Source organism: Myotis daubentonii, chromosome 2 (assembly GCF_963259705.1).
Source record: "Myotis daubentonii chromosome 2, mMyoDau2.1, whole genome shotgun sequence".
NCBI classification, from domain to species: domain Eukaryota; kingdom Metazoa; phylum Chordata; class Mammalia; order Chiroptera; family Vespertilionidae; genus Myotis; species Myotis daubentonii.
This window is the reverse complement of record NC_081841.1, coordinates 41910444-41932022: the sequence shown is the minus strand read 5'-3', so window position 1 is coordinate 41932022 and position 21579 is coordinate 41910444. Positions and strand designations below refer to the sequence as shown.

Below are 21579 nucleotides of genomic sequence, written 5' to 3'. Positions count from 1 at the left end.
TAGGGATTTAGAGTAGGGGTTAATAATTTGTAGAGTTGGGATTATTAACCTTTAATTGCTAATTTGCATTTGGAGAACTACTAATTATTGCACTGAATACAAGTCTCTTAGGGAAATTTTATTTAAAAAGATGTTAGAAATTTACCAATCCAATTGACTCCCTAAAGTCAAATTTAAAAAGATTAATTATAACTTGATATTTTAGAGTTAGCTAAGAAAGAGTTTCAAATTTTTTTAAAAAATATGCTTACTCTTTGGAATTTACCAGAGGAAATAGAAATAAGTTATGTTTGAGTTTTTAGCGCATAGTAAACACTGCATGTATGAATGGGCTAAAGTAAACAAAAATAGAAAATAATTTTAAAAGTCCTCATAGGCTTTAATTCAAAAGGGCACATCCTATGGACGAAAGCAATATTGGTTGGCCTGGCCCTCAGGGGGCTTCTGGAAACTGCAGAAAAATGAATCACCTTTATGACACTCATTTGTTGAGGGATTTTTGTTTTTTGTTTGTTTGATTTTTTTAATTTTTGTCACCTAATCTTTTCTGAATGATATTTTTTTAAAAATGTATTGTATTGATTTTTTACAGAGGAAGGGAGAGGGATAGAGAGTTAGAAACATCGATGAGAGAGAAACATCGATCAGCTGCCTCCTGCACACTCCCTACTGGGTATGTGCCTGCAACCAAGGTACATGTCCTTGACCGGAATTGAACCTGGGACCTTTGAGTCCGCAGGCTGACGTTCTATCCACTGAGCCAAACCGGCCAGGGCTTCTGAATGATGTTTTAATCATTCTTGACTCAGGGCTTGTAATTATTAACTTAATAATAGAATAGCAACTTAAGAGTCTTAAGCCATGTCATCTTGTTTTATTCATTCAAAACATTTAAAGTGCCAATTATGTGTGTGTGTGCCGTGCTGGATTCTGTGCAAACGGGGACCAAAAAGGGCACCGATCTTGTTGCTTATAGCAGGTTCTCAAGAATTCATGGAACTTTAAGTTGAACTCATGGCAGAAATGGTGACTTTTTTTGTTTTATTCTGTCTCTGTTAAGATCTTCAGGTCAAGTTACTCTTGGAGATGCTTGTTCTGCCAGTACCAGCCGGACGGTAGCTATTCCTTCGGGAGAGAACCAGATCAATCAAATTGCGCTGAACCCAACTGGCACTTTCCTTTATGCGGCTTCTGGAAATGCTGTTAGAATGTGGGATCTTAAAAGGTAGGATGTATAAGAAAATGTACTTCTTATACATGGAAAATGCAACATTCAGACATTACTAGTGCCGGGGTCCAACCCCAGCGGGTCCAGGGGTTCCCAAAGGCGTAGACGGAGTCGGCGAAGAAGGAAGGACACGGAGACAGTGTTCAGTTGATCAGCAACCTAGCCAGGATCTCTAGCCCGGATCTCCAGAGAGGTTCTGCTTCGGATCTCCAGTGAGGTTCTGTAGCCATGTTCCCTCGCTAGGTTCTCCAGCCAGGTTCTGTCCAGGCTCTCCAGTCAGGTTCAGTGTCCAGGTTCCAGTCAGGTTCTCCTGCCAATCTCTGTAGTCAGGTTCAGTCCAGGATCCCTTGCCATGTTCTCCCGCTAGGCTCTGTCTCTAGGCTCCGAGGCCAGTCCCTCTCCAGGATCCTCTGGCATGCTCTCTCCAGCAAAGTTCTTCTGTCTCTAGGCTCCGTGTAGGTTCTGTCTTCTTGATTCTGTTCTAAGTTCTGAGTGTTTCTGTCTTGTTACAACTGTATTTGTACCAGTTGATTCAATCCTATCAATCTCTATTACAAAGGTTAGGGCGTTTCTTATCTCCATTCCAGGGAGAAAAGATTATGTAGTTTAAGCATGATTGTTCGTAGTTAAAGGGATTAATTACCCGCCTGGCACTTAGTTGAGGGGTTTTATTCCCTCCCTAACTTCAGGGGAAAATCCCTACCTGGGGATTCAACCTTTCTCGGAGAGGTGACCTTGGTTAAAACACAGCGCCAAGAAGGTGAGCAAACATATTAAGAACCGTATGCCATATATGCCAGGTCCCTTGAAACAGCAAGGATGGACTGGCTCCCGGCATACTAGTGCATCTGAAATCTAAATTTTATAACCCCAGAAGTTACTATGAAAATCATAGGATTTTCTGTTCCCCCCAACACCCTCAAAGGTCTCTTCTGTTCTCTTTACCAGACTCACAATTTTTTTTTCCTTTTAAGTTACATTGATGGGGAAAAAAAGTATATGAAGGAAAATAGGATTAAAACCTTAGCCTTTCTTAATATTTGTCTACAAATTGTGTTGTTTTCTAGGAAGAAGCCAGGATTCTCATCCTAGTTTTACCAGTACCTTTGAAAAAATTATGTTTTGCAATATTATTTAAACATTTTATATCTATAATTTTTCTGTTAATAGATGTAAATGAACAAATGTGGGCCTAAAACCTTAGAGGGTTTCTGTGAATATCAGGAAGAGAAAGTGGTTAAAAAGTAAAAAAAGATTGATAAATTGAAATGTAAGGCATTACATCTTTGATTTGATTTTCAGTTGCCATGAAATATGAGCTTTTATCCTTTAGTTGAGTGTTTATTTTCATTTCGTTTCTAATTATTAAAATGTTGGCAGCAAGAGAGCATTCACTTGTTAGTTAAATACTTACTCAACATCAGCTAAAGCAAGCAGTGCCCCAGCACTGTGTTGGGTCCTGGGAATAAAGATGACACCAAGCAAATGGGGCATCTGCCTTCGTAGAGCTCATGTTATAATGGAGGATAAAGGCCATCAAATAGGCTGTTATAGATGGATGATTGAGAAAGAAAGAGGGACACCACCATCCTCACTGCTGTTTTAGAAATAAAGTGCTGAAGAAAATTAAAAAAGTGAGGAGTTAGTTTATTCTTGAAGAGAGCACATTTGACTCATATTAGGAATACCAGAGAGGAAGATACACAAATCATGACATAAGGCAGGAAAGACGTCAGCTTTTGAAAATCTTCATACTTTTTATGTTGCTAAAGAGTTAGATCCTGTGAGACCTGGTTGATTTCAGCAACATGATTAAATATAGATTCATACTAATAAAGTAATGAACAGAATAGTTTTCGAGACACTGATATCCCAAAAGCCAAATACATGTCTGTATTCTGGCAGTGGGATTTAAGATATGACTATGAAATGAAGGTTTACGGTCACTCCTATTAATTGACATCATACATTTTCCTACCAACCCGATATATGTTCTGGTCATTTTCATGTCTTTATAATAACTGATAAAATGTACCAGCTATTTTCTGATGTACATATATACACAAATATGTGTGCATAGACATATGTATGTATGTATATATGTGTATATGTGAGTGTCTATCTATGTTTTTGTATATGTGAGAGTATTTGTGTGCCTGTTTAATAAAATAATCTTATTTTCTCTATATTGTTATTTATTAGACAAGTTATTTTAGTGATATAGTTGTTTTAATCAAATTTCAAATTGGATCTAATAACATCAGTAATATGTCTATTACATGTTTAGAAATTTAACAGATTAAGGTTTATCTGGACTTGGGTTGGGAGTTAAAATTAGTCATTAGCAATTTTTTGGACTTTTGCTGCCTTTTTGTTTTCTACCAGATGACATTAGTCAGCTTTTGAATACCTTCATTAAGATTCTTCCCATTTCTTTTGGCCATTTTTAAAAAACTAATTTGAACAGAGTTGAATAGAAGTGGAGCTAAAATAAAAAAATATATATTAGTGAACTATTTTATCAAAGAATATAGATTATTTATATTGAAGCTTAGCCTCAGCATGCTAAGACATATTTTCAAAAAAAATTTCTTTTTTCTTTCTTTTTAAAGGTTCCAATCTACAGGAAAGTTAACGGGACACCTAGGCCCCGTGATGTGCCTTACTGTCGATCAGATTTCCAATGGACAAGATCTAATCATCACTGGCTCCAAGGATCATTACATCAAAGTGTGTATAATAGAATTGTTGAATTGTAGTTTGAAGTATTAAAAATCATTCACCCTTTCTCTTAATCAATTTTCTTTTTTCCTATTTCTAGCCTTTGCTTTTTCTTCCTGATCTTTTCCTCACTCAGAATTCTTGATTTTATCATCTTATTTAATCATATCTTCCCATTTTTGATAGAAGATAGGTTGAGAGGGATTTTAAAGATTTTTAACTCAGTCATCCAACTAATACTTGAGTCTCATTGTCACCATCTTTTATACTGAGAATATTATGGTTTTCAGATTTTATAAAATTAGCAGATAAGCTGAAGAAAGATGTATAGTTTGATTCTGGAAATGTTAAATTTGAAGTACTAACAGAGGACATCCTCATGTAGGCCAGCCAACTATTAGAAAGGCAAGCCCAGAGTTTATGATGAGTTATAACTGGAGATGTAGTTTTGGGAGCCATTCAAATAGAAGCAGATGTTCAAGGAGTTTGAGTAGATGACATGGCCAAAGGAGAGGAGTTGACAGGACTCAGCCTTGGGAAATCTCTGTAAGAACCAATAGGAATAAAAAGAGGGTACAGTAAGAGAGAGTGTAGCTTTGAGTAAGAGACAAAAAATGGGTTAGTAACTTGAAAATCGAATGAATAAGGGGAGAGGATTTTTGTATTCAATAGACTTGAACATGTTTATATGCTTAGGAGATGGGCTTAGTGGAGAAGAAAAGTGTAAGGAGAAGAGTGAAGTGGCAATTGATGGAGGTGGTAGGAGGAGTTAGAATCAGATCAAAGATGTGAACCTTGGGAAAAAGTAAGTGTTTGAAGATAAAAGGAAACTTTGGGATGGAGGAAAGGGTCCAATAATATATTTTTGATCATGCTGGTCTTTTCAGGAAATCACAAGGTCAATTGCTTAGAGAGATAAGGGCAACTGAGGGGTATGAAAGGTTTTGAAATAAAGGGAAGGTTTTAAAATAAATGGTTAAGGGTATTTGAAATGGCCACCAGGACTGCAGAGCTTTCTAATAGTGTTTAAATAACAATTATGTTATTTATTTTACTTTCAACTGGATTACACATGAAAAAATTGATTGTATTTCTTAAAAGGCATGTAAGCATGTGACATGTAAGCAAAATAGTGTGAAAGTAGGACTCAGGTTCATCCTGAGTGGAACAGACCAGGTAATTTAGTTAACTTAGTAAGATATTCTAACAAAACAAATGTCTGATGAATATACGTGTGTATGCGTTTCTGTGAATGAACACATATGGCTGCTTATTTTAAGTTAAATATGATGACTGCTTTCTTTTTGCTATTTTTTAGATGTTTGATGTAACTGAAGGGGCTCTTGGAACTGTGAGTCCCACCCACAATTTTGAGCCCCCTCATTATGATGGCATTGAGGCGCTAACCATACAAGGGGATAACCTATTTAGTGGGTCCAGAGATAATGGAATCAAGAAATGGGACTTAGCGCAAAAAGACCTTCTGCAGGTAATGTAACACCTTTTCACGGAATGGAGTGGGTATTCAGAGCCACTCAGCAGTCTATATAAGAATCTGAAGAGCCTCTATGTAGATCTTCATTGCTTAGGAATGATATAAATAAGAGCTTCCTCTTAAAGGAGTTTCTCACCCACCTGAGTTACTAATTATGAGAAGGGCAACATTCAACATTTACTAAATACCTCATCAACAAGAGAACACTAGACACTAGAAGATCTGGGATTGTCTCATGTATGTGCTCATTGAATAAAATCAGTCTTGGTGTAGAGTTGTTATAGTTTCTCATTTTGTTTTGTTTTATGTACACATATTCCACAGAGTAATGTGTTTAGCTAAAGTCAAAGTAGTGTAAATGATTCCTCACCTTACAAGAACATCGCCATGCATCTGAAAGTGTTGGTTCTCTCATTTCCTATGGAACACTAGTTTGATTGAAATGTTGTGTCATTACAATCAAATATTGTTCTATTTCCCTAATTCCCAGGGGAAGAAATTAGCTAACAGATAAAATTGTTCTCAGTTTCAAGCTTTCTCCTGTACATGTACAGGTGTGTATGTATTGCAGTTGCTACTACTTTCCTGCCTGCGACTAGACAAAAACAAAATAAATAAGCATGAAATATTAATAGAAAAAAACAGTAACAGATGCATATATTGCATTCAAAAGCTCTTATAGACACACATTCATGGTGTGACATTTATATTGTGTATATAAAAATATTTATGCATAAAATATAGTCATATAGTCTGATCTTGTAACTGTTGTTTGCTTATAATATACTAGAGGCCTGGTACACGAAATTTGTGCACTTGTTGGGGGGGGGGGCGGTCCCTCAGCCTGGATTGCAAGAGGACACAGGCCAGCCCAAGGGACCCCACTGGTGCATGATCAGGGCCAGGGAGGGATGTGGGAGGTTCAGCAGGGGAGGGACCACAGGAGGGCTCCAGGGCATGTCAGCCCATCTCGCTCAGTTCTGATCAGCTAGACCCCAGCAGCAAGCTAACCTACAGATCGGAGTATCTACCCCTTGGTGATCAGGAGTATCTACCCCTTGGTGATCAGTGCATGTCATAGTGACTGGTCGGCCGGTCGATTGTCGGCCCCCTGGTTATTCGTGCACATCATAGCGACTGATCGATCAACTGCCTGCCCCCTGGTAGTCAGTGCATGTCATAGCAAGTGGTTGGGTGGCCTTAGCATATCATTAGCATTTTACGCTTTGATTGGTTGAATGGACGACCAGACGACAGGACGCTTAGCATATTAGGCTTTTATTATATAGGAAGGGTAGGTTAGCTCTGGTCTTCTACAAAAGTTTAAGTCAGTGATTTTATGAGACAGTCCTTAAAGTCTACATGCCAGGTTGTAGTTTTTAAATTTGTTTTATTAAATACATTTTGGGAAAGGTGAGATATTTACTGCCTATGAAGAGGATGTAATGTTTGACAAATTTTGTATACTTTCTAGGTCCTATAGATTCTATAGATTTTTAACATTATAAGCCTGTAATACTGATATTACTGATGATAATTAGTGAGGCAAATTATAAATTTCTTTAAGTCCCTAAGAGTGATTGCATAGAAAATGATTTTTACAGCTCCCAGGCCATTCAGCATTCCAAAAAGTGAGTTTTATCAATAAAAATGTTTGTAACTTTTTTGGGTGTGAAAATGTATGTCCTCTTAAGCTTCTGATTTCTCTTTTTTCCTCTCAGCAAGTTCCAAATGCACACAAGGATTGGGTCTGTGCCCTGGGAGTGGTGCCAGGCCATCCGGTTTTGCTCAGTGGCTGCAGAGGGGGCATTCTGAAACTCTGGAACGTGGATACCTTTGTGCCAGTTGGAGAGATGAAGGGTCATGATAGTCCTATCAATGCCATATGTGTTAATTCCACCCATATTTTTACTGCAGCTGAGTAAGTTTTTCCTATGCGATTTTTTTCTATGTTAGCTACTTGTGTTCAGATTTAATAAATACTGTAGGTTGTAAATATCTGGAAATGTAGAACATGAAAAACCTTGGACCTCAATTTGCTCATTAATAAAAAGGGAATAATAGCATTATCTACTTCTTATGTTACTTAAAGAGAATTAAATGCATTAATGTATTTAAAGGGCACATGTAACAATGCCTGGCACATACTCTTGATAATATGAGCTTTTTTTTTTTCCATTTTCTACTTAGCTTTTTTTATTTTATTCAAATTTTTTATTGTTTAAAGTACTACATAAGTCTTCTTTTTCCCCCATTGACCTCTCCCCAGCCACTTCCACCTCCCAGCACATGCCCTCACCCCTTTACTGTCTGTGTCCATTGAATATGAACTATTTTTAATATTATTATTATGATGCCCTATTAGATATACTTATGGCACAAGCTATATTTTTACTTACATCTATTAAAGATCTATTCATAAAATGTTTCCATGATAAGTAATTGTAAGAGCTATTTCTTTATCTTTCTGCCTCTTTTCTCATGTTCATTTTTAATTTATTATTTTGTAGTGATCGAACTGTGAGAATTTGGAAGGCTCGCAATTTGCAAGACGGTCAGATCTCCGACTCAGGAGATCTGGGGGAAGATATTGCCAGTAATTAAACATGAATGAAGATAGTCATAAACTGAATACTGTGATAATACTCTGTATATTCTTTATGGAAAATGTTACCCTACATATATTAGGCAAAAACTTATGAATGGGATTAACTGGAAACTATATATCTGAATCCAACTTCTGAATATAAATGTATTCTAGTATAATTGTGTACAATCCTGTGTGCTTAATAATAACATCTCTGAATACATATATGTCCTACTAATTAATAATACTGCTTGATTCGCACTTTTATTGTGGTTGGATTTTTGTGACTAGCTATTAAAAACACACATGCTTTCAAATTATTTGAATTATAAAATGTCTGCTTTTGTGACAGTCAGAAAATACACTTGGAATATTATGCAACCCACTGATGGTTTACTCATGTATAGTCCGTTCAGATGACTTACGTATTTAAATATATTGGAAATGTAGTCAAATTGTGGTCTGTTTGTCTGGCATTTATATCAGTCTACGGAGGGTTTCCAAATTTCAAAGTTCCCAAAAAGTAACATGAATAGTGTTGATGATTTTTCATAAGGTGGAATTGACCGTAATCTACTAACAAAGAATGTTAAACAGTTTGTGTTAAATGTTGACGTTTACTTGTATTGACCAAAGTTTTGCAGCTGTGCTATATATATATCCTGTGTTCAGGACTAAAATGCCGTTAATTGTTGTATTAGTGCTGTGCATACCTTCTGTGATGGGAAAAATTTTTGATGTCCTAACAGAAATATATTTTGATCTATTTTCCTATGGAGTTGTTTCTATGATTACCTTTTAATTTCATTTTTATTTAATAGTAGTACTTCCTCCCCCTTTATCTAATTTTTTATATGCTGCTAAATATATTTTAAATACACTATGTTTGCAAACTTGGTAGCTATGACGAAAACTGTATCATCTGTGGTGGGAAGAGCTATGTAAATAGGTAGAATGTAAAGAGAGAATGTCTTACATTGTAACTGTATGAATTTTTAAATGCTGTAGATTGGATTTTGCAAGAGGATGTATAATTTATGTCTGTTCAGAATATTAATTTGTAAATTCTGCAAGCTTAATTTTTATGTAGATGGTATAACATTTGAAAATATTGTCTTGTGAATCCCACCCTGTTCCCCCCACCCCCCGAAAATGTTTGCTTGTAAATGAAAGCTTAGCTAGGGCTTAAATAAATACATTGCTATGAATTATTTTTATTCTATTGTTTTTTCTAATTATACTAGAGGCTGGTGCACAAGATTTGTGCACTGGGGCGGGGGGGAGGGGCTCAGCCCAGCCAGTGCCCTCTCGCAGTCTGAGGGCCCTTGGGGTATGTCTAACTGACAGATTAGCGAGCAGTCAGACAACCTTAGCATTGCCGCAGAGGCGGGAGAGGCTCCCACCACCGCCGCTGTGCTTGCCAGCCGTGAGCCCAGCTTCTGGCTGAGCAGCACTCCCCCTGTGGGAGCACACTGACCACCAGAGGGCAGCTCCTGCGTTGGAGTGTCTGCCCCCTGGTTGTCAGTGCGCATCATAGCGACTGGTCGTTTTACCATTCAATCAATTTGCATATTAGCCTTTTATTATATAGGATGAAAATGGCCAATATTTGTAAAGGTTATTTTACCTGTGTGTGATATAAGAAAAGGCATTTTTTATTGTTGTTGTCTAGCACTTCATATGCATTCCTTACTTTGCTCACTAGACAAGACATATTCTTGAAAATTTAAGCCATAAATGAATCTTGATGAACCAAGGAAACTCACTATTTGAGGGAATTAAATCAAGCTATAGAATTTAGGCATTTGAACACAGACGGTAAAACAAATAAAAGTAATTCCCATAAATTTAGGACAGTAGTGACTTTGGTTACTTGAAGAAGTGGAGGGAATGGTAACTGGAGGTGTTGAGGAGGTGAGTTGGGGTGTTGAGGGGTGTGGAGGTACTCCTGGGGTCCCAGCAATGTTTAATGCTTGACCTGGGTAGGTGACTGAACCCAGTTAAGGCCTCAATATAAATTTTTAAGAATATGGCTGGCAGGGGCAGAGATCTACTTATCTTGCGATCACCTGAGACAAGACTCATGTAAGTTCCCGTGCTTATTAAGCTTGCCACCCACTGAAGGGACAGTGGTCTGTTCCTTTCTTCAGTCATTCCTTGCCCTACATGTGGGAGAAGGGACTAATTTACGAACCAACCAAATGTAGCCTTAACCCCTAAAGATCCCACTCAGGATGGTTAACAATAACTCAAAATAGTTAAAATAGTGCCTCTAAAACTTACAAATGGGTTATTCCACACTACGTATTAAACATACAGTATACCTTATCTGCCCAGAATAGCATCTTTTTTTTTGAAGATACATTTCTTCTTACAAATTTAAATCTCTGCATTTTATCTAAAGGTTTGTCAATTATTATGTCCATATTTATTTATTTAATTCCCAGCTGCTGTGGACTCTTTTATAAAAGTTTAAATGAATGTCAACATGTAACAAAGTTGTTTGATGCTGCTGTTAGTAATTTTCATTAAGCATTGACTATACCTTACCTCGAAATCATTTTAAATTCTGCCTTTAGCCTCAGAATAAATAGGTTGCATTCCTGCTATGTTGTTGAGGATTTCATTTGCCAACTACTGTGCAGATGCTGATAGCTGGAATTTTGTATTTGCAAATTACAGGCATAACAAAATGTACAGATTTCTAAATTTGAGCATTATGGTACAAAAGTAGGAGTTATCTTTCTGGTTTCTGACCATAAGGAGATGCTCAACCAATTTTAAACTGTAACAGCTGCCATTAAGCGCCCTCTTTTTTGACGAGGTTCTTAATTATAATAGCTAACATTTGCTGAACATTCACTCTCCCTTTTTGTTTTTGTCTCGACGCCCCCTGATATCGGGGAAATCTAAGGTGTCACCAATGGTCAGAAACACCCCATTTCAGTGATGTTTAAGTGTAAAAAGGAAGTGGCATCCTAGAATGGGTGAAATAGGTCCTAGAACTGGAAAAGTACAGTGTTGTGGGGAATTCTGCCAGAAGACAGTGACAAATGTCCACTACATCATATGTGACAGATGATATTACTCCAGGCCCTTCTACTATGTCATTGTGTGTGTTAGATTTAGGAAAAGTATGGTCCACCTTTTTCAGACTTGCTTTCAGCTTGGGTTCCACATTTAACCTGGTTTCCACCAAGCCTACGATCCCACAGGCTATAATTTGCCAACCCTTGTTCAAGATTGTTACATGGAAGAGAAAACTTCTTTTTTGAGCTATTACATTTTAAGATCCTTTGTTAGAGCAGTCTAATTAAATGATATCTATCCATGTAGTTAATGATTTAACAAAATATGTTCTAGAAAAGGCTTTCTGCAAAGAGAGAGTGGTTATCAGACAATTTTACATATTTATTCAAACAAGTTTAGGGTGCACGGCAGTAAATATCTTGTTCTTAAAAATATAAGAATATGCCGAAACCGGTTTGGCTCAGTGGATAGAGCGTCGGCCTGTGGACTGAAAGGTCCCAGGTTCGATTCCGGTCAAGGGCATGTACCTGGGTTGCGGGCACATCCCTAGTAGGAGATGTGCAGGAGGCAGCTGATCAATGTTTCTCTCTCATCGATGTTTCTAGCTCTCTATCTCTCTCCCTTCCTCTCTGTAAAAAATCAATAAAATATATTAAAAAAAATATATAAGAATACAATGATAATTTTCAACATATAGGAGCAAAAAGTGTATTCAGAAAGGCATTTTTTCTAATTTTTTTTAAAAAAACATGTTTAAATAGAGAGGAAGGAAGAGGGAGAGAGAGCGAAACATCAATGAGTGAGAGAAACATTGACTGGCTGCCTCTTGTACGCCCCCTACTGGGGATTGAGCCCACAACCCAGGCATGTGCCCCGGCAAGGCATGGAACCAGTGACCTCTTGGTGTATGGGATGATGCTCAACCAATTGAGCCACACTGGGCAGGGCGGCATGTTTTCCAATTTGAACAAGGATGCATCGGGGAGTAAAAGCCAGCCCTGTGGGTTGACTCTTTGATCTCCACTGCCCAAGATGAACACATTCTTCATTAAGTAAGGTCAGTTCAAAACCAATACATTTCTTTCCTTAAAAATGTTAGCTGTTCAGGAAATTCTGGCTGCCTGTAATTTTCATTAAAAATTCCAAATCTGAAGCACCGCAGTGTTTTCTGTCACATAGGCCTCTTAAATAAAAATGACAAAAAGTCAGCTATTTAAATGGAAGGATTTGGACAAGATGGCATATTAACTGTTTCTCTCAGATTAATAACTCATTAGTCTATGAATAACTGAACTTTCTGTAAATGACTGCTTCCTGGAGATTTTCTTATGTCATCTCTGAGGTGCAAGGGGGTAGCATGCAGCCATTGGGCAAGGCACTGAGGGTACTGCCTTCTATGATTTCCACTAAGACGGTGCGTAGTCCATAAGGGAGCACTTGGGCAGTGTGTACCTGCTGTGTTTGCCTCCTCCACCTACACCTGATGGTGAGAAAGTAGAATGGAAGACGAGTGTAAACTTTTAGAGGATCCTAAGTCTGGCTCTAGTAGGTATTTGCCACTCTTGGATTTCTTTGAAAAATTTTCTATGTTAGGAGTAGTCCCATCTTTTGAATAACACCTCTGTAGATGCTAGTTTCTCATTTCTGCACCTAGTCTTGTGGCCAAGGTGTCATGGGACTTAGATTTGGTCCATTAGAGCCACTGGCAACAGACTTTGAATTGGAAGTTAGGGACACAGAAATGTTGGCACTTCCTTGAATCCCTGTGATGGGGGTGGGAGCTAATGCCATTTCCATGGACGCAGTGGAAGAAGTTTGAGTTCAGTATAGGTGTACAAGCCGTGGAGGCTGTACCTAGTGCAGGAAAAAGCAACCAGTTGTGAAATACGATTCTGGACATTGTTCCTGGTTGCAGAGCCGCCAAATCTCTTTCTCTGGCCACTCCGGAAACTGTACACAGTTCCTGATAACCCTCCAGTAAAAATTTTTTTCTGTTTGACCTGGCAGAGTGTTATTTGTAGCTAAGAAGCACCGCTTATAAACTGGATCAAAGCTCAAGACAAATGAGGAAAATCTGTTAGAAATTGAGTTTCAGCAACAAATAACAATGACTGGAGACCATTTTCTTTTTCTGACATGTTCAGTTTAAACATCTCCTTGGATTAAAGTAACATTATCTATTTTACATTCCTATGAGAGACTCAGGAAAATCTCCAGAAGGGTCTGAAATTTCAGGTCCTTTCAAGGCATGTAAAGATCACTGTGTCCTTAGTAGGTGACTGCCTGCTTGGATTGAGTATAAATGCACCTGCAATATTGTGCTTAAAGTGCCTTTATTTGGTATTATTATTTCCTTGCTATATTTGATGTACAATTTTCCAGAAATGGGTCAGAAAAATCTTGGATGTTTTTGTATTCTAAGTAAGCCAAAGGTTGTAATTGGATTTTTTCCTGAGCCCATCCTTTCTGCCTCAGGGAGAGTATCCCATAGGCCGGGAACACTGCCTTTGTTTATGGGAACAGTCTGGTAGTTCCTTGCAGCGGCTAGCTGTAGGGTGGGGGTGAGAAGTGGTCGAGTGACCCCTCATTGTGTGAGCAATAACATCTTGGCAGGTCATTTGAATAATGAAAGATTCCCACCTTCAGGTAGGTAGCAAAAAACTAATAGCTAGAAAGGTGTTTTTTTGTTTGTTTGTTTGTTTTTTACATTGCATTTGATAAGGAATAACCAGTACATGAAAACTATTTGACTGGTCTCAGTGTTCTGAAAAGTTCATCTTATTACATACAATAAAAACGTATTAAAGTACAACCTAACTTAGAGAGGAGAGGTAGTCTCAAGTTGGGTAGACTCTAAGACACAGTATAATTCAGTTCATTCTACCCTTGCATAGTCCATGCGATTCAGGGAAACCCCATGAATTGTTCTGATTCCTCTAAGCCAGTGCTTCTCCATCAGCATGCAAGAGTCAGAACTACCTGGAGGGCTGGTCAAGGTGAGATTGCCTGGCCACACCCCTAGGCTTTCTGACTCCAAATAATTTGCATTTCTAACAAGTTCCCAGGTGATGCTGAGGCGGCTGGGGAAGAGCTCTGAGAAGCACAGACCTAAGCCGATCTATTCCCCTTTGTAGTGTGGGTCAGGAATCTGGTTTAAACGAAATCAAAACCAGGTGTTCACCTGGCAGTGATTATTGTCTAAGTAAGGTAGTTCCTGGGTCTGTTGAGGGAAGGATCACCATATACCAAGACTGGAGGAGCTCCTCAAACACTCCCTCTCCCCCCAGCAATAAATAAGCAAGCAATTTAGCAAGCAGTGACGCTGCAGGTGCTCCTGGAAGCCACCTATGCCCACAAAGGGATGACTACAGCAAGCACGTCAAACACTAGGCCCGTAGGCCGCATGCAGCCCACAACAAATATTTTTGCAGCCCAGCTGATCTAACGGTATGTAAGAAACGTTTTAATAAAAAGTTTGTAACTTAATTTTTACAATAGCCTGTTATACATAATTAGTAATAACGAACTACAACGTTTGCTAATGACTGATTACTACAAACGTGTTGCAGTCATTTCCCTTACGCGCAGGCGCACCATTTCTCTCCACTAATACTAGCAGCGAATGTTTCAGCAGTCGATTGCCACGTCATTAGTCTTGTGCTGACTTGTTTGGTGTGCGCAACAGGAAATATTTTGCTTTCGGAGAACAAGAAATACAGGTTTATTTGCATTACTTTTTATTAGTTTGTGCAGCTATTCAGTATCTGGTAAGTTAATGTTCAAGAAAAAATACTAATTTTAATCAAAATGTTCTATTTTTTTATGTTAACGATTACTCATTTATTTCAGCCCTTTGTATTCAGCATGTCTCTATCGCAATAAACCTACGTTTCTATGAAAATTGAAGCTTTTGGTTTTTTGCGGCCCACATAAATGTAAACCTTGTTTGTTTGGTCCGTGGTTGCCTTTGAGTTGGACATGCTTGGACTACAGTGACATGAACGGCGGAGCAGGCTGACCTGAGGTCTGCCGATATCGGGGATGCCCCCTCCCCGTTCTGTGAGATGCTACTTTTATTGATAAGCATGTCTGAGCTGGGGCTTCTTTTCCAGCCCTTGAAAATACCCTAATTGAAACGATGTTACCCAGGAGAGAGGTGCCTCTGTAGCATTAAGTAAGAGGCAGTTGGAAGGAATTTGAGGCGGGGTCAAGCTAAAAACTGTCTTGAAAGTACATTTGACCCTTGAACCACGCGGTTTTGACATGTGCGGGTCCACGTGTAAGGGATTTCCCCCGCAATAAATACAAGGCTTCCTGTCCACGGCTTTCGCACCCCAGGATGCAACTAACCACAGAGTGAAAACTGCTTTTGCATTGCCAATGTCAGATTCCCAGCCGCTCATCCAAAATGCTGTGTTCAGCCCGTGTTGCATCTGCAGATGCGAAGGGCCCTCTGCAAAGTCAAGGCGCGTGCAAGATGCTCCGGGAGGCAGTGGCGCCCAAGCTCCGAGGTGAGCGTCCGCTGTAACACCTCCAAACGCTGGGGACTGGCTTTGTTCTCCCTTTATCTCAGGTAAACAGAAAACTGCAGGTTGTTCTCTCTATTTCCCTGAGAGATGGTGCTTGAGTTTCAGTTGAGAGAGGCAGCGTTAGGAATAAAAATAGGAAGGAAGGGAGAGAAAGAGAATTCCGGAGAGCCCTGAGTGACAAAGCAGGGACAGCTCACAACAACCTCCAGTGCTGAGTTAAGGAGCTTGAACTGTGGCCCCCACGGTGAGGCCAACCAAGGCTTCTAAATATGGTAATAACAAATTACTCTGGATTACTTTTTATTTTTTTAATAAAGGGACCTCTGCCGGAGACCAATTACAGCATGTCATAATTTCAAGAGTTTCATCAAAAGGTTGATGAGACTTGGGGACTCAACAGGGTTGAGTCACACATGTAGTCACCTGCATCTGGGAATGGCTAAAGGCATTTCCCCAAACCTGAATGGGATACATTAAATTGATTGTGGCTGCCAGACAGCTAAAAGGCATCTTAATCTACATGTTATTGCCTCCTACTGGCCAAACACCTGAACAGCCGTAGGCTAATTCCCCCATTCTGACAATGGACTCTGTACTAAACCCTGACCCTTTGATGTGTATATCTCTGACTCGACCCAGGACAAATTGTTAATAAAAAGCATAGGGTCCTGGGGACGGGGAGAACCTAAGACCTTAGACTTAATATCTTGGATCTTAGCTCCTTTAGTTAAGCACTTCTGACCCCCAATGCCTTTCAAAATTATATCTCATCTCCGGACTCTTTATTAGTCTCTGGATTCCTATTAAATCTACGCACAGCCTTCTCCAGATTCCTGAACCTTTTTGATGCTGGGCCAAGAGCACCAACAATAGACCTCTATTTATTAAGTCCTGATATATGCCAGGCAGTGGAGCAACAGTAATACTTGATCCCCAAACTCGGGGAGAACCCTATCTTGTGGGGAAGATCGACATATAAAAATGAAGGCTATAGCTGATAAGTGCTAAAATAGACTGGCCAGGGCATGGAGAGAACCAAAGGACAGCACAGTGCGTCTATTGGCCATGAGATGGCGATAGAGGTAGGTCAGGATTTAAGGGGACAGGTGTTGTACACAGGAAAACTCCTGGGAGAGAGTGGGAGGAACCCAGGCGAGAGGTTTCAAGGCCATGAAGTGAGGCAGCAGCCTTGAACATAAAGAAGCTCATGAAAGTGAAAGATCAAGACCTCGATAAAGGACCATTGGGATGCTGGGTAAGAGAGAGGAAGGCTCCCATGGGCTCCTGGGGGTTGGTTGGATGGATGTGGTACCAGGATGGATGGAGGTCGAAGTCAAAGCCTAGAGGTCATCCTTGACCCCTCCTTCCTCCTCACCGGCCACTCAGCTCTTGCACCAAATCCCTCACATCTCTTAACCCTCCTCCAACCCTACTGTGGCTTCCTGCCGTCATTTCTCTGATCAGGGCCCCTGCCATATAGTGTATTTTTTTTAGTTTATGAATACAAACTTTTGCCTTGTTTGAAAGTGGGACCATCCTTGAAACCATCTGGTGATGAATTGTAGGTGCCTGAGGCTCTCTGGGTGATGGGGCTGATAGGTTAGGGAGGGGGAACAGGAAGTGGGACAACACAGTCACTGGGACCCCAGCTCATTTTTCATTTATTATTATCCTCACTGAGACGTGAGGATATTTTTTCATTGGTTTTTAGAGGTGGCGGGGTGAGAAAGAGGGGGGAGAGGGGGTGGAGAGAGGGAGAGCAAGAAACGTCAGTGTGAGAGACACATTGATTGGTTGCCTCCTACACTGGATTGAACCTGCAACCCAGGTACCTGGCCTTGACTGGAAATCGAACCCAGACCCTCTGGTGTGCAGGCTGAAGCTCTAATGACTGGGCCAGGCCAACCAGGACCCTGGATCTTTTAACTTGCAGGTTTTTCAAGTTAGTCTTTTCTTGATAATCTTGAAGAGTGTTCTTGTCCTGCAAATGTTTTAATCTTTATGTGAACATTTTCAGGAGCATTTTTTAGTGTTTCCACCAGGGGAGAGTAATGTCCTTTACAACGTTGGTGCTGTGAATAGGGAAAATTATCATTCTTTTTTTGGGCTTGAAGTGGGTGTGAGTGGGAAGAAATGATTAACTTTGGCTGCCAGTGGACATTAGTGTGGATTTGGAGCCAAATTCTAGCAGATGACAGAGCAGGGAAAGTTAAGTAGCCTCTACAGAGCTAGAGTCTTTTAAACCAGAGCAACCACTTGATTGAATCAGCTGCTGCAGTTGGTTAAATTGAGTAGCTATCTTAAGCCTGAAAATTCATAATTCTTCAGTCTCCTGTCTGGCAGCCTTAGGAAATTTGAGGACTTTGATTTGGCAAGAATTATACGTCCCATGAAACCATAAGAAACAAATATTGCCAAACAGAGAACAAGGGAGAATTGCTTCTGAAGAACTCACTCTTAATGAATTCTGGCTGTTTTGTCACTAATTCCACTTTAGCTTGTCAGAAGAGATTTGGCTGCTGGAAGAATAGAACTGTTTCCACTGGGTAAGTTTAATGGGCTTGGCCTTTAGCTAGATGGACGAGCCATCATGGTATTATGGTAGAAGGACTCCGAATCAAGGGAAGACATTTGAATCCTGTCGCTGCCCTTTCAATGAATGTGATGGGTGTGGATTAGGATCCTGTTATCTGGGCTTCCCCCCCCCCCCCAGCTCCGTCACTAACTCTGTGTCGTCTTAGCTAAGTCACTTGGCCCCGTTGGTCCTCACAGTCCACATCTGTAAAATGACTCAGTTGGTCCAGGTGAACTTTAGTATTCATCACAGCCACAACATTCCGTATTCTATGAAAACACAAATCCATTCTCACTGTAGGATTTAGCTACCATCTGGACAGTTCAGGGTAGTTCTATGGAAGAGGTTTTCAGAACGACATGGACAGGGCACCTTTAACCAACTTCATCCAGCAGCACAGAATTTGGACTTAGTTATATGAAACAAGGAGGCGCATGATTGTATTCAATGGGCAAAGAGCTGGGAGAAATGGATCCTATAAAGTTTCATCTAAAAGGCAGTACTTTTCCTTCCTCTCCATTACTTTACAAATGAGGAAGAGGAGATGTAGCAAGATCCTTCCAGAATCATTTATGCAGATACTGTTTTGGGTGGAGCTACAGAAGCAAAAGAAGCAGTCTCTGTTCTCTTGAGCTTAAGTTTCAGCTAGAGGAGCACCAACGGGCAGTGTCGTAGATGGTGATAAATGGTTAAGATTAAAGTGTAGTAAGAGGCAAAGGGCATGCCAGGGCTCCATTTCATTTAGCTTCTCTGGGAAGGCCTCTCAATGATAAGACATTTGAGCAGAGCCCTAGGGAAGATTTCTGGGAAAAAGATTGTTTCAGATAAAACAGTAAATGCAAAAGCTTAGAGGCAACCCAGAAATAATAGGCAGAACCAGGATTCACCTATTCACTGGTTCATTCATTCATTCAACTAATACACAGTGTTACTCTGTACTATGCACTGTTTCAGCTCTAGGGTTAGAATCTTGTTGAAATTCAAAGCATTTGTTTTCCACCACTTTAAATGATGCCTCCTTGTAGTGTCCTGTTGCTGAGCACTGTCTAGGCATCTCATTGAAATTAGTCTTCAAAAACAATTCAATGAGGTTGTTTCATGACAAATAAAGATAAGTGGTACTAAAAGATGAAGAAAAGTGAAACAATATTATTTATTCTAGTTCTTATAAAATTAGATGGAAAGACTCACTTCTTTGTCTTGTGAATAATTCGTTGTCTTGTAAGTTATCAGAGTGACTTCATTGATATTATTCATTTAATTCATGGGAACATTTATTGAGCTTTTATGTTGTGCCTGGTGTGGTGTTAGAAAGATGAATAAAGTACAAACTCACACAAAGAATTACAATAGTTGTGAAAAATTTTTTAAGTGTTAGGGAGAAGTCAGAATGAGCTAAGTGCCATTCTAGCTGGGGAAGTCATAAAAAGCTTTATAAATCAAGAAAGGCTGGGCAGGAAATTGGAAATTCAAGGTATTATGCCGAGGGTTATGGATACACACCATCAGCACTGCATGGAGCAGATATTTTAAAGCAGTGGTTCTCAACCTTCCTAATGCCACGACACTTTAATACAGTTTCTCATGTTGTGGTGACCCCCAACCATAAAATTATTTTCGTTGCTACTTCATAACTGTAATTTTGCTACTGTTATGAATCATAATGTAAATATCTGATATGCAGGATGTATTTTCATTGTTACAAGTTGAACATAATTAAAGCATAGTGATTAATCACAAAAACAATATGTAATTATATATGGTCTTAGGCGACCCCTGTGAAAGGGTTGTTCAACCCCCAAAGGAGTCGCAACCCACAGGTTGAGAACTGCTGTTTAAAGGGTATATTGGTGGTGGTGGTGGGGGGTGGACTTACAAGCAGAATTAATAGAGCACATGTAATAGGCTGTTCTTTTATTGACCCATTAGAGGACTGGTGCACAAATACATGCACAGGTGGGCGGGGGGGGGGGTCCCTCAGCCTGTACACCCTCTTGCAATCCAGAACCCCTCAGGGGAAGTCAGACTGCTGGCTTTGGCCCTGTGGGGATCAGGCCAAAACCGGCAGTCCATCATCCCCTGAGGGATGTAGCAGTGTGCGAAGTTGCAGGTGGACAGGGAGGAGCCCAAGCTGGGGCCGGATGCTGCTCCCACTCATCCTGGCCCCACTGTGCCTGCTGCTGCTACTGCTCAGCTTGGTAGCACTGCTATGGAGGCAGTAGAGGCTTGCACTACCACAGCTGCGCTCACCAGCAACAGCTGTGACCCCAGCTTCTGGCTGACCAGCGCTCTCGCTTGTGGGAGTGCACTGACCACCAGGGGGCAGCTCCTGCATTGAGTGTCTGGCCCCTGGTGGTCAGTGCATGTCATAGTAGCCGGTCGACCGGTCATTCACTAGACTGGTCGCTTAGGCTTTTATATATATAGACTAGGGGCCCGGTGCACTAAATTCGTGCACTGGGTGTGTGTGGGGAGGGGAGTGTCCCTCAGCCCAGCCTGCCCCCTCTCACATACTGGGAGCCCTCAGGCGTTGACCCCCATCACCCTCCAATCGCAGGATCGGCCCCTTGCCCAGGCCTGACGCCTCCGCCAGAGGTGTCAGGCTTGGACAGGGGACCCCCATCTCCCCCTGATCACTGGCTCTGGCCCCCGCCCAGGCCTGAGGCCTCTGGCCCAGGAATCATGCCTGGGCAGGGGACCCCCATCTCCCTCTGATCGCTTGCTCCACCCCCGCCCAAGCCTGACGCCTCTGACCCAGGCTTCAGGCCTGGGCAAGGGGACCATCATATCCCCCCAATCCCCGGCTCCGCCCCCCACCCAGGCCTGGTGCCTCGGCCAGAGGAGTTGACCCTCATCACCCTCCGATCACCAATCACCAGATCGGCCCCTTGACCAGGCCTGAGGCCTCCGGCAGAGGTGTCAGGCCTGGGCAGGGGACTCCCAGCTCCCCGCGGTTGCAGGCTCCGCCCCTGCCCAGGCCTAACGCCTCTGGCTGAGGCGCCCGGCCCGGGCAGCGGGGACCCGCAGCTGCAGTGGCCCCGCGATCGTGGGCTCCGCTTTAGGCCCAGGCAAGGGACCCCTAGCTCCCGGGACTGCCAGCTTCGACCGTGCCCAGCTCCCATCGCTGGCTCCACCCCTACTTCCTGCTATCACTGGCCAGGGCGGAAAAGGCACCTGATTCTCTGATCATGGCTGGGGGGCAGGGCAAAGGCGGCCCCAGGGCCACCTTTGCCCTGCCCCCCAGCTCTTAGCTCCCCCCTGGGTTTCCGATCACTGTCAGTGGCAGGGGGCTTCTTCCTGCTTTCCCTTTCGCCTCCCTGCATTGTGTCTACATATGCAAATTAACCGCCATCTTGTTGGCAGTTAACTGCCAATCTTAGTTGGCAGTTAACTGCCAATCATAGTTGGCAGTTA

General features: G+C 41.2%; 1 protein-coding gene across 15 annotated transcripts in view; it reads left to right on the top strand.

Annotated features, from left to right (window-relative positions):
* KIF21A (kinesin family member 21A) overlaps nucleotides 1-9239 on the top strand; it is a 148008-nt gene extending 138769 nt beyond the window's left edge. For all 15 annotated transcript variants that reach the window (XM_059682566.1, XM_059682565.1, XM_059682557.1 and 12 more), the window contains 5 exons: nucleotides 1061-1225; nucleotides 3841-3958; nucleotides 5268-5438; nucleotides 7166-7365; nucleotides 7955-9239. In XM_059682566.1, the coding sequence (XP_059538549.1) occupies nucleotides 1061-1225; nucleotides 3841-3958; nucleotides 5268-5438; nucleotides 7166-7365; nucleotides 7955-8048 (748 nt within the window). In that variant the 3' untranslated portion in view covers nucleotides 8049-9239. The remainder of the gene's footprint in view (nucleotides 1-1060; nucleotides 1226-3840; nucleotides 3959-5267; nucleotides 5439-7165; nucleotides 7366-7954) is intronic.
* The last annotated feature ends 12340 nt before the right edge of the window (nucleotides 9240-21579 follow it).